General features: G+C 41.3%; 1 protein-coding gene across 11 annotated transcripts in view; it reads right to left on the minus strand.

Annotated features, from left to right (window-relative positions):
- BCAS3 (BCAS3 microtubule associated cell migration factor) overlaps positions 1–12,570 on the minus strand; it is a 383,738-nt gene that overhangs the window by 241,010 nt on the left and 130,158 nt on the right. For 9 of the 11 annotated variants that reach the window (XM_068154852.1, XM_068154842.1, XM_068154845.1 and 6 more), the window contains exons 16-17: positions 10,613–10,763; positions 3,183–3,227 (exon numbers count right to left, since the gene is read on the minus strand). In XM_068154852.1, the coding sequence (XP_068010953.1) occupies positions 3,183–3,227; positions 10,613–10,763 (196 nt within the window). The remainder of the gene's footprint in view (positions 1–3,182; positions 3,228–10,612; positions 10,764–12,570) is intronic. The other 2 variants (XM_068154844.1, XM_068154846.1) reach the window with 1 other exon arrangement.

Here is a 12,570-nt window from a genome sequence, read left to right on the forward strand (position 1 = left end):
TGTGCTGGGGCTACCCAGCTACACCAAGAATTCAGTGAGACACAGCAGTGTTTTTACCCCAATTTACCTCTGCAGAAACTCACAGCAAGCAGAACAATAGTAATAACAACAACAACAAAAATCTTTCCACTATGTAGCTCTTGTTCTGCTACAAATTTAATAAGAGCTGTGCCTCAGCTGAAGACCATGCTCATGTCATTTTGATTACCAACAGCTGACACTCACCTATCCCAGCTGAAGTCAATAACTAAGCCACCTGCTAATCACAGAAGAGCTAAAGACTTGAAAACTAAAAACTGAAAGGCAAGTTAATCCCAAATTCCACAGTATTTAGGGAAATGTGTGTTGATGATAGTAAATAACTTCTCTAACAGTTAGTCTGGGGGGACTGTTTCCATTTTGAGTGTAGAAGCACAGAGATGTGGATGTGTACATGTCCAGTGAAAAGCACATGTGAGCACTTCCCACTGAACTGGCACAAGAACTGATGGCAGCAAAGCAAAGAAGAAATTTAAGACAACACTTTGTCAGGGCTTAAAAAAGAAATGAAGAGACAGAGCAATGGCATGCAAGTTCTTTGATGCTGGCAACACAATAAGAGGAGATTAAAAGCTACAGAAACAATTCAGTTCTACCACTTGTTGACTTTGGTAATGAATCAAACTCTGCCATAATCTCTGGAAATGCCTTGTGTTAGCTCTTTATAAAAATGAGAAGTAATGACAAGATTTAACTAGTCAACATTTTTTACTATTGTTTATTTTTCTGCTTTATGGAGGAAGGAATTAATAAGAATTAATGCTCTTAAAATAGTTTGAAAATCAGAGACAGCTATGAAAACCAGGGGCTATGCAGTACAGTGATGGAGTGTTTATAGCTTGGGGAAGGGACCTCAAAGATCATCTAGTTCTAAGCCCCCTGACATGGGCAGGGACACCTTCCACTATAGCAGATTGCTCAAGGCCTCATCCAACCTGGCCACGAACACCTCCAGGGAGGGGGCATCCACAACCTCCATGGGCAACCTGTTCCAGCATCTCACCACCCTCACTGTAAAGACTTTCCTCAAAGAACTCATAAAATGCTGCTGGCCCTTGAATTTGTCTTTCAGTTCAGAGTGAAACAAGTTGCAGGACTATACTATACATGTATCTATTGCATATATAGATACCATGAAGGAACTGCTTTACAAATCCCAACATTATCAATCAAACAGCAAGAGCCTGCACAGGCTGAGAATCAGATTGCTTTTACATTCCAAACAAACAGGTCTCAAATGCATCAGATTCATAAACCCAAAAGCACTCCTCCAGAGGTCCACAGCTAAACCCACTGAAATGGAAATGTGGATGAGTTCTGGAGGTCAAAGTTTTACCTAGACAACATAAGCAGCAACAAAAGTATCAGGAGACAAACACTGCATGAAATTTGCAATTACACACAGCATTACTGCAAAAGCAGATCTGCCTCCAAAGACATAAATTTGAATTAATTTATCATTGTGCCTAAAACCAGAAAACAAAGACATGTTTCCAGTTGTCAAATCATGAATAAAGCAAGAAAATAAATGGTAGGCTCCTTTATTTGCCAGGCAGCAAGCTGTCAAACCTCCATTCATTTTGTTTACACAATTTTAGGTCTCATTAAGACCTTAATGGAAACAACATGGGTTCTTCCCCCACCCAAAGTGTGTTTTTTATCCTAATTTCTCTGTAGGCTAGTAAAGACCATACTTTTGAGCTAGCACTGGCATTAAACAAACCACAAAAGAGGCTTGTGAAAGACAGGCAACGATTTTTGGGTCTATTTCATACATTCCCTCTTTAATCTAGGCCTTTTAATCTTGCCTCAACCTACAGTAATTTCTGCTTCATGCAGGGGGTGACCAACCAGGCCATTTGCTAAGACAATCCACTTTCAAAACTCTTCTTCCACAGCCTTTTCAGTTCTTAGATCACCAGAGGAAATACTTAGGGGCATTGCAAACCACCTTTAGATATGGTTCTTGGGAAGACTACTTCAGTACCAGGTGTTCTCCTGGAATAAGGCAATGCCACTTTCTCTCCTTGAGTGTCCTATGCAGTGCCTTTGCTTCTCCTGTCGTTGGCAGAGTTCCTACTTTCCACTCTACCCTTCTCTTAAAAGTCACCCAGTGAAGCTCTTAAAGACTTCTTTCTGCCAAGGGTAGGATTTTGGGAGAAAAAAGCAGGTGATAGATGTGGAACAGACTTTTAGTAGTAAAGAGCTACACACTACCATTCTAACAGAGAGCTGGTAAGTACCCTTAGCTGAACTTTAAAAACAGCCCCAAACCCCAACAACCTCCCACCCTTCCCCTCCAAAATAAAACCTCCTGGCTGAAAGTTTCTGCATTTTCTAAGCAAATTTTAAGATGTTCAAACTTCTCCCATTCTTGTTGCCTAAAACTGCTGACCTGGCTTATTTTCAACAAGCCATCACTGATGCTTTCTCTCTGTAAGCAACTCAGTGCTACAATAATAAAAGGAAGCTATATGGAATCACAGAATGGGTTGAGTTGGTAGGAACCTTCAAAAGCCATCTAGTCCAACCCCTAGACAGAAAAGGAGAAGCTTGTTTGGGGAAGATATGTCAATCATTTTTGCCCATTATTGGGGAAAGAATTTTGCCCATTAATGGGGAAAGAATTTTTTCAACCTCTGCGCTACTTAAAAATTAATTGCCCCTCTCAAAGGCAACAAAGACTAAAGAAAGAGAATGCATTTCACACAGAATCACAGAGTGGGACCTCAAGAGATCACGGAGTCCAACCCCCCTGCCAAGGCAGGTTCACCTAGAGAAGGTTGCACAGGAATATGTCCAGGTGGGTTGGAATGTCTCCAGAGATGGAGACTCCACCACCTCCCTGGGCAGCCTGTTCCAGTGCTCCAGCACCCTTAAACTAAAGAAGTTCCTCCTCATGTTTAGATGGAACTTCCTGTGTTCAAGTTTGTGCCTGTTACCCCTTGTCTTCTTTGGCAACGCTTGATGGTGAACAAACATCCATAGTTTAAAAACGAAGTTATGCAGAGCTTCCACCTATGGATCAGCCATGCAAACAAACACATTTAAACAAAACAAAAATCAAACCAAATGTAAAAAAGTTTAATCACAGAGGACAGCAAATGAGTTATAGGCATGCTGGGTTTGAAGTGGGAACTCACCATGGAGCTTTTATGGAAAAACATCCTGCTCCAAACAGGTAAGGTCTTCACAGAAAGGGGAAAAATGCACAGAAATTAGATGACAACTCCATTACCAACAAGTACACTCTATAGCATGCTAGTAAGATTTATGCAGAAGGTAAACAAAATCATCTTTTATAACCACTCATGATGCCCTGCAAGAGATGTCTCCCTCCAATGCAACCAGCATGCTGACACTCTCACACACCACTGCTCACATGAATGGTCTCCACTGACAAGGCCACCAACCCCCCCCCCCAGAAGCAGGAGCTGACAGGGTAGGTTCCTCATGCACAATGGCCGTGACCAAGGCAATGCACCAGTTGCAAGCAGGCTTTGAGGTTATAACTCCGGTTAGACACAGCTCAGCTTTCCTTCCTGAAATCTCCTGACAAGTCTGAGGCAAAAGCAGTCTGGGGTTTAAACAGACCTTAAAGTCAAAACCAGTAGAAAAAGTACATGAGCAACAAATACTTGGGGGTCTTCCACAACAGCCTGAAGGGCTGAGTGGGACAGTTACAAGTCTCCTAATGAAAAGCTGCAGGTTCCAGCACAACCTTTTAGAGTCAGCCCTTTTTGCTAGGCTAGAAACACACCAGTGAATTCAAACTGATTAGCAACTGTGAGACACAGCAACCTTATCACTTATTACAAAGGCATCTTCAGAAGCACCTGATACAGAGCTCAGTGGTTCTGGCCACATATCTCCACCATCATTTTATTTGACTTTTTGTTCAAGTATTTTGCACAGTGTAGAGTTTCACAAACCCTCCATTAATTGTAATTTTTCATGGTATCTGCCTTGGTTTTAACAGCTCCTCTGAAAAAAAGCCATCACCATACTGGCATTGGCGTGAAATCTGGCAAGGAGGAGCAGGAGGTAAATTTAGAGCTACTCCCATGCTCAAGGCTTCTTTGATGCTCATTGGGCATGCAGCATCACCCCCAAAATGGCTGAAGAAGTGATTTTGAAGACTCCAATGTGTCAATTCTCTTCTTCTAATGTGACCCAGAGTTAAATTCTGCCTAGTTGAACCAAGTGAAATAATTCAGGCAATGAACTAACAGAAAAGATCTGTCACAGAAGGATGTATAAAGCACTGAGCCATGTATCTATACAATTAAAAGGAGACCAGCCTGATAGGAAAGAATTCTGTGAGCTAAATTTGACACTGAGTGAAGACATGCTCTCAAAACCAAAAAAAAACTCTCATGTGAAGGTACAAATCTAAAACATTTACTCTCCCAACATGCAGAGATGTAAAAAAAACCAATAAAGTAGAATGTTGCAGGAAAAAACACACAACTATTTTTAAATTAAGGCCAAAAACCATATTGAAGATCTTTTGAACTCCCTGTAATGGACCAGCCCTTAGCTGAAATAGAAGTTTGGTTAACACTCTGGGGGAGAGAGCTCATTTAGCTGCCTTCCTAGACAAAATAGATCATCTTTGGACAGTGATAAAACCCAATTAAATGGATTGGGCTGTATGCATGGTGCCACCTCCTACACAGTCAAGTTGAAGATCATTCCAATGCCTCAGCAGAAGCTCATTCCATCACTGTTGTACTGTTTAAACATTTAATGGAGAGCTAAATCTCCTGCACAACCCATAGCCAATATAATCCAAAACCTGGGATGTACCTGGTGCAAATTTGCAGAGTCACTGGAGAGTGGCTGAGTTTGACTGGGAGCTTAGAATGGTTACATGATGATTTTGGATGTTTGGGCAAGTGTTATTTCCTTCTCTCTGCCTCGGTTTCTCTGTCTGCACAAAGCAGGCAGCAAATGACATTTAGCTGAGCTCATTGGAAAAGCTAAGTTAGGCCTCCTTTTTCTGGACAATGTGCTGTGTCAAGCTGATTATATTTGCAAATTAACAATTTCTCTCTACTTTACAAATTCAGTCAGGTGGATCCACGCTTCAGTGGAAGGTTTTGTTCGTTTGGTTGTTTTTAGTAGAGATACAAAACCTTCTATCAGAAAGAAAATGTACTTACACTCCCACAGACTGCAGCAGAGGCTTATGAAAAGCCTGATGTGCGAGAGAGACAACTTACTATTTCCTCTCTGTTCTCAAGATGTGATTTATTTCAAGATGACCCTTTTCTTTTCTTTTCTTTATGATATTTACATAAGCAATTGTTTCTCACTATTTCCTTCACACAATATGGATGGCATGCTAATTGAGGGAAAGAATGTACAAATTACAGGATAACCCAACCTTGAAAAGACAGCACCAGATGGCTGCGCTCAGTGACAGTCACAGAGCAAAGCCAAGGCAAAAAACTCACTGAGGTTCCCCCTTCCCAGAGCTACTGTGAAATTCCAACAGGAAAATTATGGATGGAAGATGATTTATGATTCAAAATCCCAACAGAATGCTCCTAACTTCTGATCTGATTTCTGAAGTTTAACAACTGCAGAAGTGAAGCACACTTTGCTTTTGTGTCACCGTGTTTAACAAAACCAAAGCTGTTCAAGAGCAGTGCAATGGGCACTCACTCCAGCCCCCATCACTCTGTCCCCATAGCTGGACTCCTCTCTCATAAACAGGGACATCTGATCAAAATTTACTGCAAATAGCTGCATTTCAGATCAATTACAAACCACTACAGCTTGCTTTATTACCAAAAGGTATTATTGAAGGTGACACAGAACAGATCCAAGAAATGTGCCAGAAGGAGAATGTCTGGCTTCAACACGCAGGAAAGCTGAGCTATTTGTACTGATTCTTTCAGCTTTACCTTTTCATATTAATTTTTTCCCCCCCTTGGCTTTTTTAGGTACTTTTGCCTGCTTCATTGTATGATGACATCATGCCTTAGCACTCCTTATTTTTGTTTGCTTCAGTAGTAGAACGTTTGGGTAAATTAAGCTCTCCAAGTCATAATAAACCAAGCAGGTATCAGTGCTTTTCAGTATATAAAATAGAAGCAATGAGAAACACCAAGATGATAAAATTGCATCAGACACTTTACCTACTTTCCCCCTTCCTTTTGGGGGGACAGGATGAGGAACAGATAGAGTTTCATGCTTTAAAAACCCCACTATCTAAATCTGTTGGATGGGAAAAAAAAACCCACCCTAAGGTTTATTCCTTTTCCTGTAAGATACATTGGATGTGTCTGCTTTGACAAGAGCCAGCTAATGCAGGTTACATCCTGGTGTTTCACTAAAGCTACAGCGAATTTGAGACTGAAGTCTGATACAAATATAATGACCACATCCCTTGAGAAAATTAAAACAAATGCTGCTGTCAGAGAAACCAACTTCTACAATAGTTTTTCCTCGGGGGCAATTACTGTAGCTTTTATTTCCCTCCTTCCTATTACAGCTCAGCTGTGTCCCCACATTCTTATGAACTGGAAACTAACTACAACCCATTCCACAAACACAAGGAACACTTATAAAGCCACTGCAAAGCACAAAGCTGTCTTCTAACATATTCACTGCCTTTTATAGACAAGCAAGAGATGGATCATAGAGCTCTTCCCCTTTCAAATCTATAAGCTCTTTGTAATGGGCAATGAATTAACCCATTCACCAGACTCCAGAAGGAATTCAGCATTACTATTAAAACTCTGGGAGGGAAACTGAGGCACAGATATAGAAAGACTTATTAAATCTAGCTCTTTGATTGTCTTACATCCCCCTAATCTTTAAAACATAAGATGCTTCCTCACTCAGTGTTAGAGCCCCGTAGGGAAAGCCTATCTGCTCCTCAGAATGTGCTGACAATACAAACTACAGGCAAGCCAGTCAATGGGATGGCAAAACACAGGGACAAAAATGAAGTGGAGAAATTACAATGAGAGACTTGAAAGAGCAGAGGAAGAAGCAGAGGGCAGGGAACAAGAAATGACAGTGATGGCAAAATGGAGGCAATGCTCTGAGAGAGTGCTGAGAATGTGATTTGTATCCAGAGAGTTGAGTGAGCCATCAGGAAATGTTTCAAAATCTGTAAGCTTGCATGGAAGGGGGTGGGGGGGTGGGGGGAGTGGGGGGAAGGCATCTGTGATGAAGAGTGCAGTAATGACCCAACTCCAGATTCTGGTCTTTCATTCCCACAGGGTTACAGTGAACACTTCTAAAAAATGTGCTGCCATTCCACCTGCAAGTACAATGACATGACACACTTTGCAGCTCTGCTCCAGACAGATGATATTAAAAGCCCTGATCAGCCCTTTTGGTACCTTAAAAAAATATGCTGCTGTCTTGGATACTAACAGAACAAAACCCAGCTTGACTGTTTGGGGTTTTTTTGGTTAATAACACCTGCAAAGCTGGAGGAAGATCTCTAGCATGAAAGCATTAAAGAGCACTGATCAGCCCTTTTGGTACCTTAAAAAATATGCTGCTGTCTTGGATACTAACAGAACAAAACCCAGCTTGACTGTTTGGGGTTTTTTTTGGTTAATGAAACCTACAAAGCTGAAGGAAGATCTCTTGCATTAAAGAAGCTTTTCATTATAAAAAGCAAAGGAAACGGCCAAACCCAGGCCAGCCAATTAAAGGGTGTTCTTTTAATCTTGCCTTTTTGTCACTTTTTGATGAATGGACTGCAACAGATTACATTTTAATTCCTTAAAAGTAGCAACAGCAGAAAAAGGAAATCTGCTTGGAGGGCCGCCCTGCCCTGCCTGCGAAGCCCAACTGCTAGCGAGTGCCTCTCCGCTTCTGATCACTGCACAATCACAAGGTTAAGCAGCTGCTCCCAAAGAAGAGCCTTGTTCCCTCGGAGCAGCGCTTAAAGGTGCTGACCATGTAGGTGTAAATACATCTGTCTTTTGCCATTTGCAGTAATACATGCCTCCTACACTTCTCAGAGCGAGGCAGATGGTCCCTGTCCTGTCTGAGCCTCACACTGCACAGACTCACAGCGCTCCGCGTTTCTGGAAATACGAGGGCAGATGTTAAATATGTTAAACACACGCTTTGCCCCCTGGAGGTTTAAGTTAAGGCTGCTGTCTCAATTTGGTCATTTTAGGCATGCCAGGCTTCTTGGATCCTAGGCATTCTTCTTAAATCCCCGCTTCAGAAGTACAGCTTTTCATGTTAATTTCGTGTCCTTTCATCAAACCGTTTGGACGCAGAACAAATGAAGGAAGCTCTCAGCTTAGCGCTGCACAGCTCCACGGGCTTCACTGAAAATTATGATCCTCATTCATGAAAACTCTATTTACACAGCAGGGCATTTCCCATGCCTGTTGTTTCCCCCCCTCCCTGTTACATAAGCCTCGTGGAATATTTTAAATTCAATTAGTTACCAAAAAAAATCACACCAAATAACAGGGCTGGGGAAGGTTTGTTAACAGCAACACTCACTTCAAGGAAACTCCAAATATGAACACTCTGAATGTGTGTACAATAGCTAAGAATAAATGTTTAAATAGACCAGAATAATGGACAGAATTGAATATAAATGAAGCAGAATAATGCAGAATTCTCATATTTGCAGGGGTTGTAGGAGAGTTTGCTGGTGACCACAGCTTTAAGGCCTCTGTAAAGCCCACTGCATGATTTACCATTACAAACCAAGTGCTGCTTCTCAAATCACCATCCTCACCAGCGCTCCTATCACCCTACCTTCCTCCCTGAAGGCCCTCTGATGGCTTTTTATTTTCTTGCCATGTCTTCTCCTAGCTAAGTGTCTATTTAATTTCTGTCTAATTTGGAGGAGTTTACTAACCCAGCCCAGAATTACATTTCTGTCCTCTGACTGCACTCTTCCAGACACCTTCAGGTATTTTCTCTCCTTGAGGAACTGTAACTTCCTGCTAATCTCCACGCACACACCAACCTCTCTCTGATCCTGGCTCCCTTCTTGTCCTTTCTCAAACCTCTCTATGCCAGGTCCAATGAAATTTGTTGAAATTGTAGCAGGGGAAAAAAAAAAAAGGGGGAAAAAAAATAAACAGCTGAAAAGTGTAGCTATGTTGCCCTCGTATTGTTTCTTTGCTGTTTCACAGGTTCCATTTACAGTTGTCTGTGGAGTTCAGGAAGTTATCTGCAGACAGCCTCTGTGCTTTGGGCAACTCTGTGCCCCCAGTTCATGATCTGGCTCAACAAGCCTAATGAAATTCCAGTTTACAGCAGCGTGAGTGGGACTGGATTGTTAGGCAGACAGAGAGAGAGATCCACATGTGTAGCTGTGAATACACAGGTGAGCTTCAGGACATCATCATGCATGCTTAGCACACTAAACAAAACAACAATGGATCTTACTCAAGCACAGACTATGGGAATTACCCAGGGAGAGAGGGAATATCCCCAAGCTCTTGCTTGAAAAGTAATTCCTGGTTCATGCAACAGAAAGTGAAGTTCACCTCACTCTAGAGCTCGAGCAAGAACCCACTGAAGCAAGCAAGCCAGTGCCTGCACCCTTCTGCCAAAATGCAGGGGAATGTTAGCAACCTTCTCAATTGTTTTTGTCCAACCACATGCCACAGCCCATCAGTTTTTCTCAAAATATAAAAGAAGCCAGCTGTAAATGAAAGGATCTGACTTGTAACTAGAAGATGATCAGGGATTTGAACACCTAAAAAAGGGGAGGGGGGATAAAGTTGCCCCCCCCCCCCTCCAGCTTTATGCATTAATTGCAAAAGGCTGAAGATTTTAAATCTAGAAAGATAAAAATATCAATTATTGAACAGCATCAATTAACTTGAAATTGTTAGAGTCTGTGAAGCTCACAAAACCTTCTGAGTTATTGAGCAGAGAGATATTTAGTAGAGCTTTCTTTGCACCACAAATATTTTGAAGTGCTTTATCATGGCACAGTGAAAAGTACCAAAGTGCAGCTGGCTCTGAACTGGAAAGTCCACACGTGAATGTCATAGTACAGAACAGTCACTTCAGAGGAAAAATAAGGTCAGGAAAACAGGAGGATGAAATTTTGCCTTCATGCTCAACCTGCCTTACTGTCTTCCTTTTCTGATAGGCAAAAATCGTTTCTGGTTGAAAAGTTTGGAAGTCAAAAGAAACAGACTTTGGAAGGAAAACCAAAACAACAAAAAACCCCAACAACAAACCAAAACAGTAACCCCACACCTTATCCTGATTGAATACAGCTCTGCTTATGTTTCATACCAATTCCTGGTGTGAAACCTCTCCTCATGTCAGTGTACAGCATTTCCCATCTGGTAGACTGCAAGGAAATGAGCCACCAAATGAATACCCCTGGATTGTTACAGCTTTGTTTTCAGGTTTGGTTTATTTATCTGATGCTGGTTTCCTTTTCTTGTCTCCTCTTCTCCTCACCCCTCCCCTCCTTCTGTTGGCATTAAACTGCATACACCGAAATTAAACTCAGGAATCAAACCAAGTCCCACTAGCAACGCAGACTTTTCCTGCATTAATTACAAGAAAGAAAGGTTTATGAGGAAGGATTGTGCGGCTCACTTACCCTGTGCGTTTGGTGATGGTCCCTAACGTCATTGGCTGCTTGATTTGAGCAAGAGGCAAGACCACAGTCAAACTGGGAAGAGGCAGGAGGCGAGGGTTCCCAGGATTATTGTTTGTGAAGTTATTGTAAGTGTCTTGGCTGTTCAGTTTACCTTGATGGGAGAGAGAGATGCAAGAGAACACATTACTTTCATTTTTCCTTCGGCTATCGTTCTTTAACAGCTGCTTGAAATAAGCCATTGCCAAAAAATGAAAACTAGAAAGAACAAAAATAATGAGCTCTTGTTGTCAGCAAAAACACACCTAAAGAAGTCATCTCTCTCAGGTGAAAAAATAAATGGCAGTGGAAGCAGCAAATATTGATTTTTATGTAAGGGGATTTCCATGGAGGGGGAATTATTCTTGCTGCTGCTGCTTGCCTGACACTTTTGTTCACCAGAAAGTTTTCAAGTTCAATTTGAAGAACAAGTTCTGGATTTCAGTTCTCTGGTAAGAATATCTGGAAGGGGATTCTTTTCCTAAAGCGCCACATACAGTGTTGGCAACTGAAAAGTCCTCAGAAGGTTGCTTTTGTTGTCCCTACGGCACACATCAGAGTAATCTGCTGAGCAAAGACCAGAGGGAAAATCACAAATAACGATAAAATAAAGCCAGGCAAAACTGCATGAAAGAAATAAAGTACCCAAAAAGTACCAAACTTCACATTCATTCAACAAAGATGAAGTTAAAAAAAAAAACAAAACCCAAACATATAGGTACTTAAAAAAAAGGAAGGGGAAAACGTAACCAGAAAGGAAAAAAAAAAGTCCCCACAGCCCTAAATTTAGCTCGTTTCAAAGAGCTCTGTGCTGGATATACGCCCAGTTTAGATATGCTTTCTTGCTTTCTGTATCATTCTGTAGTCACAACCTTTCATTCTTCAGTTAGAAAAGGAAACTAGCTACAAATTTCATGGAGAGTAAAGAAAGAAATGCGAGGAAACCGAAGAAAGAAGTTAAACAACAACAACAGGGGGGAAAAAACGGGGGCGGGGGGGCAGTCTGTTTAGAACAGAATCAAAAGTACTTTAAATAGACAAGCAACCATGAATTAGAAGGTTTAGATCATTAACTTGTTTTTCTGTGTTCCTATAATGCTGTGAAACGCTGGCTTTGTTCTTAATCAAAAGGGAGCCATATTGGGAATTAGGTTCCTAAACAACCGATGCATTCTACACAGATATTATACAAATCCCAGGCCAAATCCATACAATCTGACTGAAGAGCAGCCACCTTTTTTCAAGGAAGAAAAACAGCACAGAAAAGGGTTTCTCACAGGAAGCTGCCTGAAAAGCTTTAATGGTACTTCAGATGGATTGAAAATAGGAAAAGGAAGGCAGAAAAATCTTAATGAATGTCTCATCATCCTAAAGACACTCAATGCTTCCTTTACCCTCCTTCTAATACTATATAACTGTAAGCTTAGGGGGAGGGATTTGTTTGGGGTTTGTTTTTTCTACAAAGTCCACAGCCCTCTGCATCTTGGGGAGGAAAAAAAAGCACAATAACAAAACTGATGAAATTACCAAAGTGTATTTCACGTTAAGCACCTGGGCTGAACGTTGGTCAAGCCATTTTGAGAGCAATAGCAAAGCTTCAAAGACTAACAACCCCACTGAAATCTCAGGCAGCAGATTTCATTAACAGCAATTTTCCTGCACCAACTTTGAATAAAAAGAAACAGGAAAGGATTTAGGGCTGGGGGGGGAGGGGGGGAAGGAAAATAAAGCTCAGTTTTAAATGAAGATTGAAATGCAATTAAATATTTTTTTTTAAAGATTAGTTTCATAATGCATTCTTGGTTCTAGTAGGAAGGAGTATAAATAGTTTTCTGCATTATTGTCTAATTAGTTACTGTTGCATGTAATCAAGGCCTCTCTCAAAGTGTTTCCCTCTCCTGTATTCACCACCAGCACCGCAT

This window comes from Melanerpes formicivorus, unplaced genomic scaffold (assembly GCF_026170545.1).
Source record: "Melanerpes formicivorus ecotype bairdi unplaced genomic scaffold, bMelFor1.0.p_v2 SCAF_29, whole genome shotgun sequence".
Classification (NCBI taxonomy): Eukaryota; Metazoa; Chordata; class Aves; order Piciformes; family Picidae; genus Melanerpes; species Melanerpes formicivorus.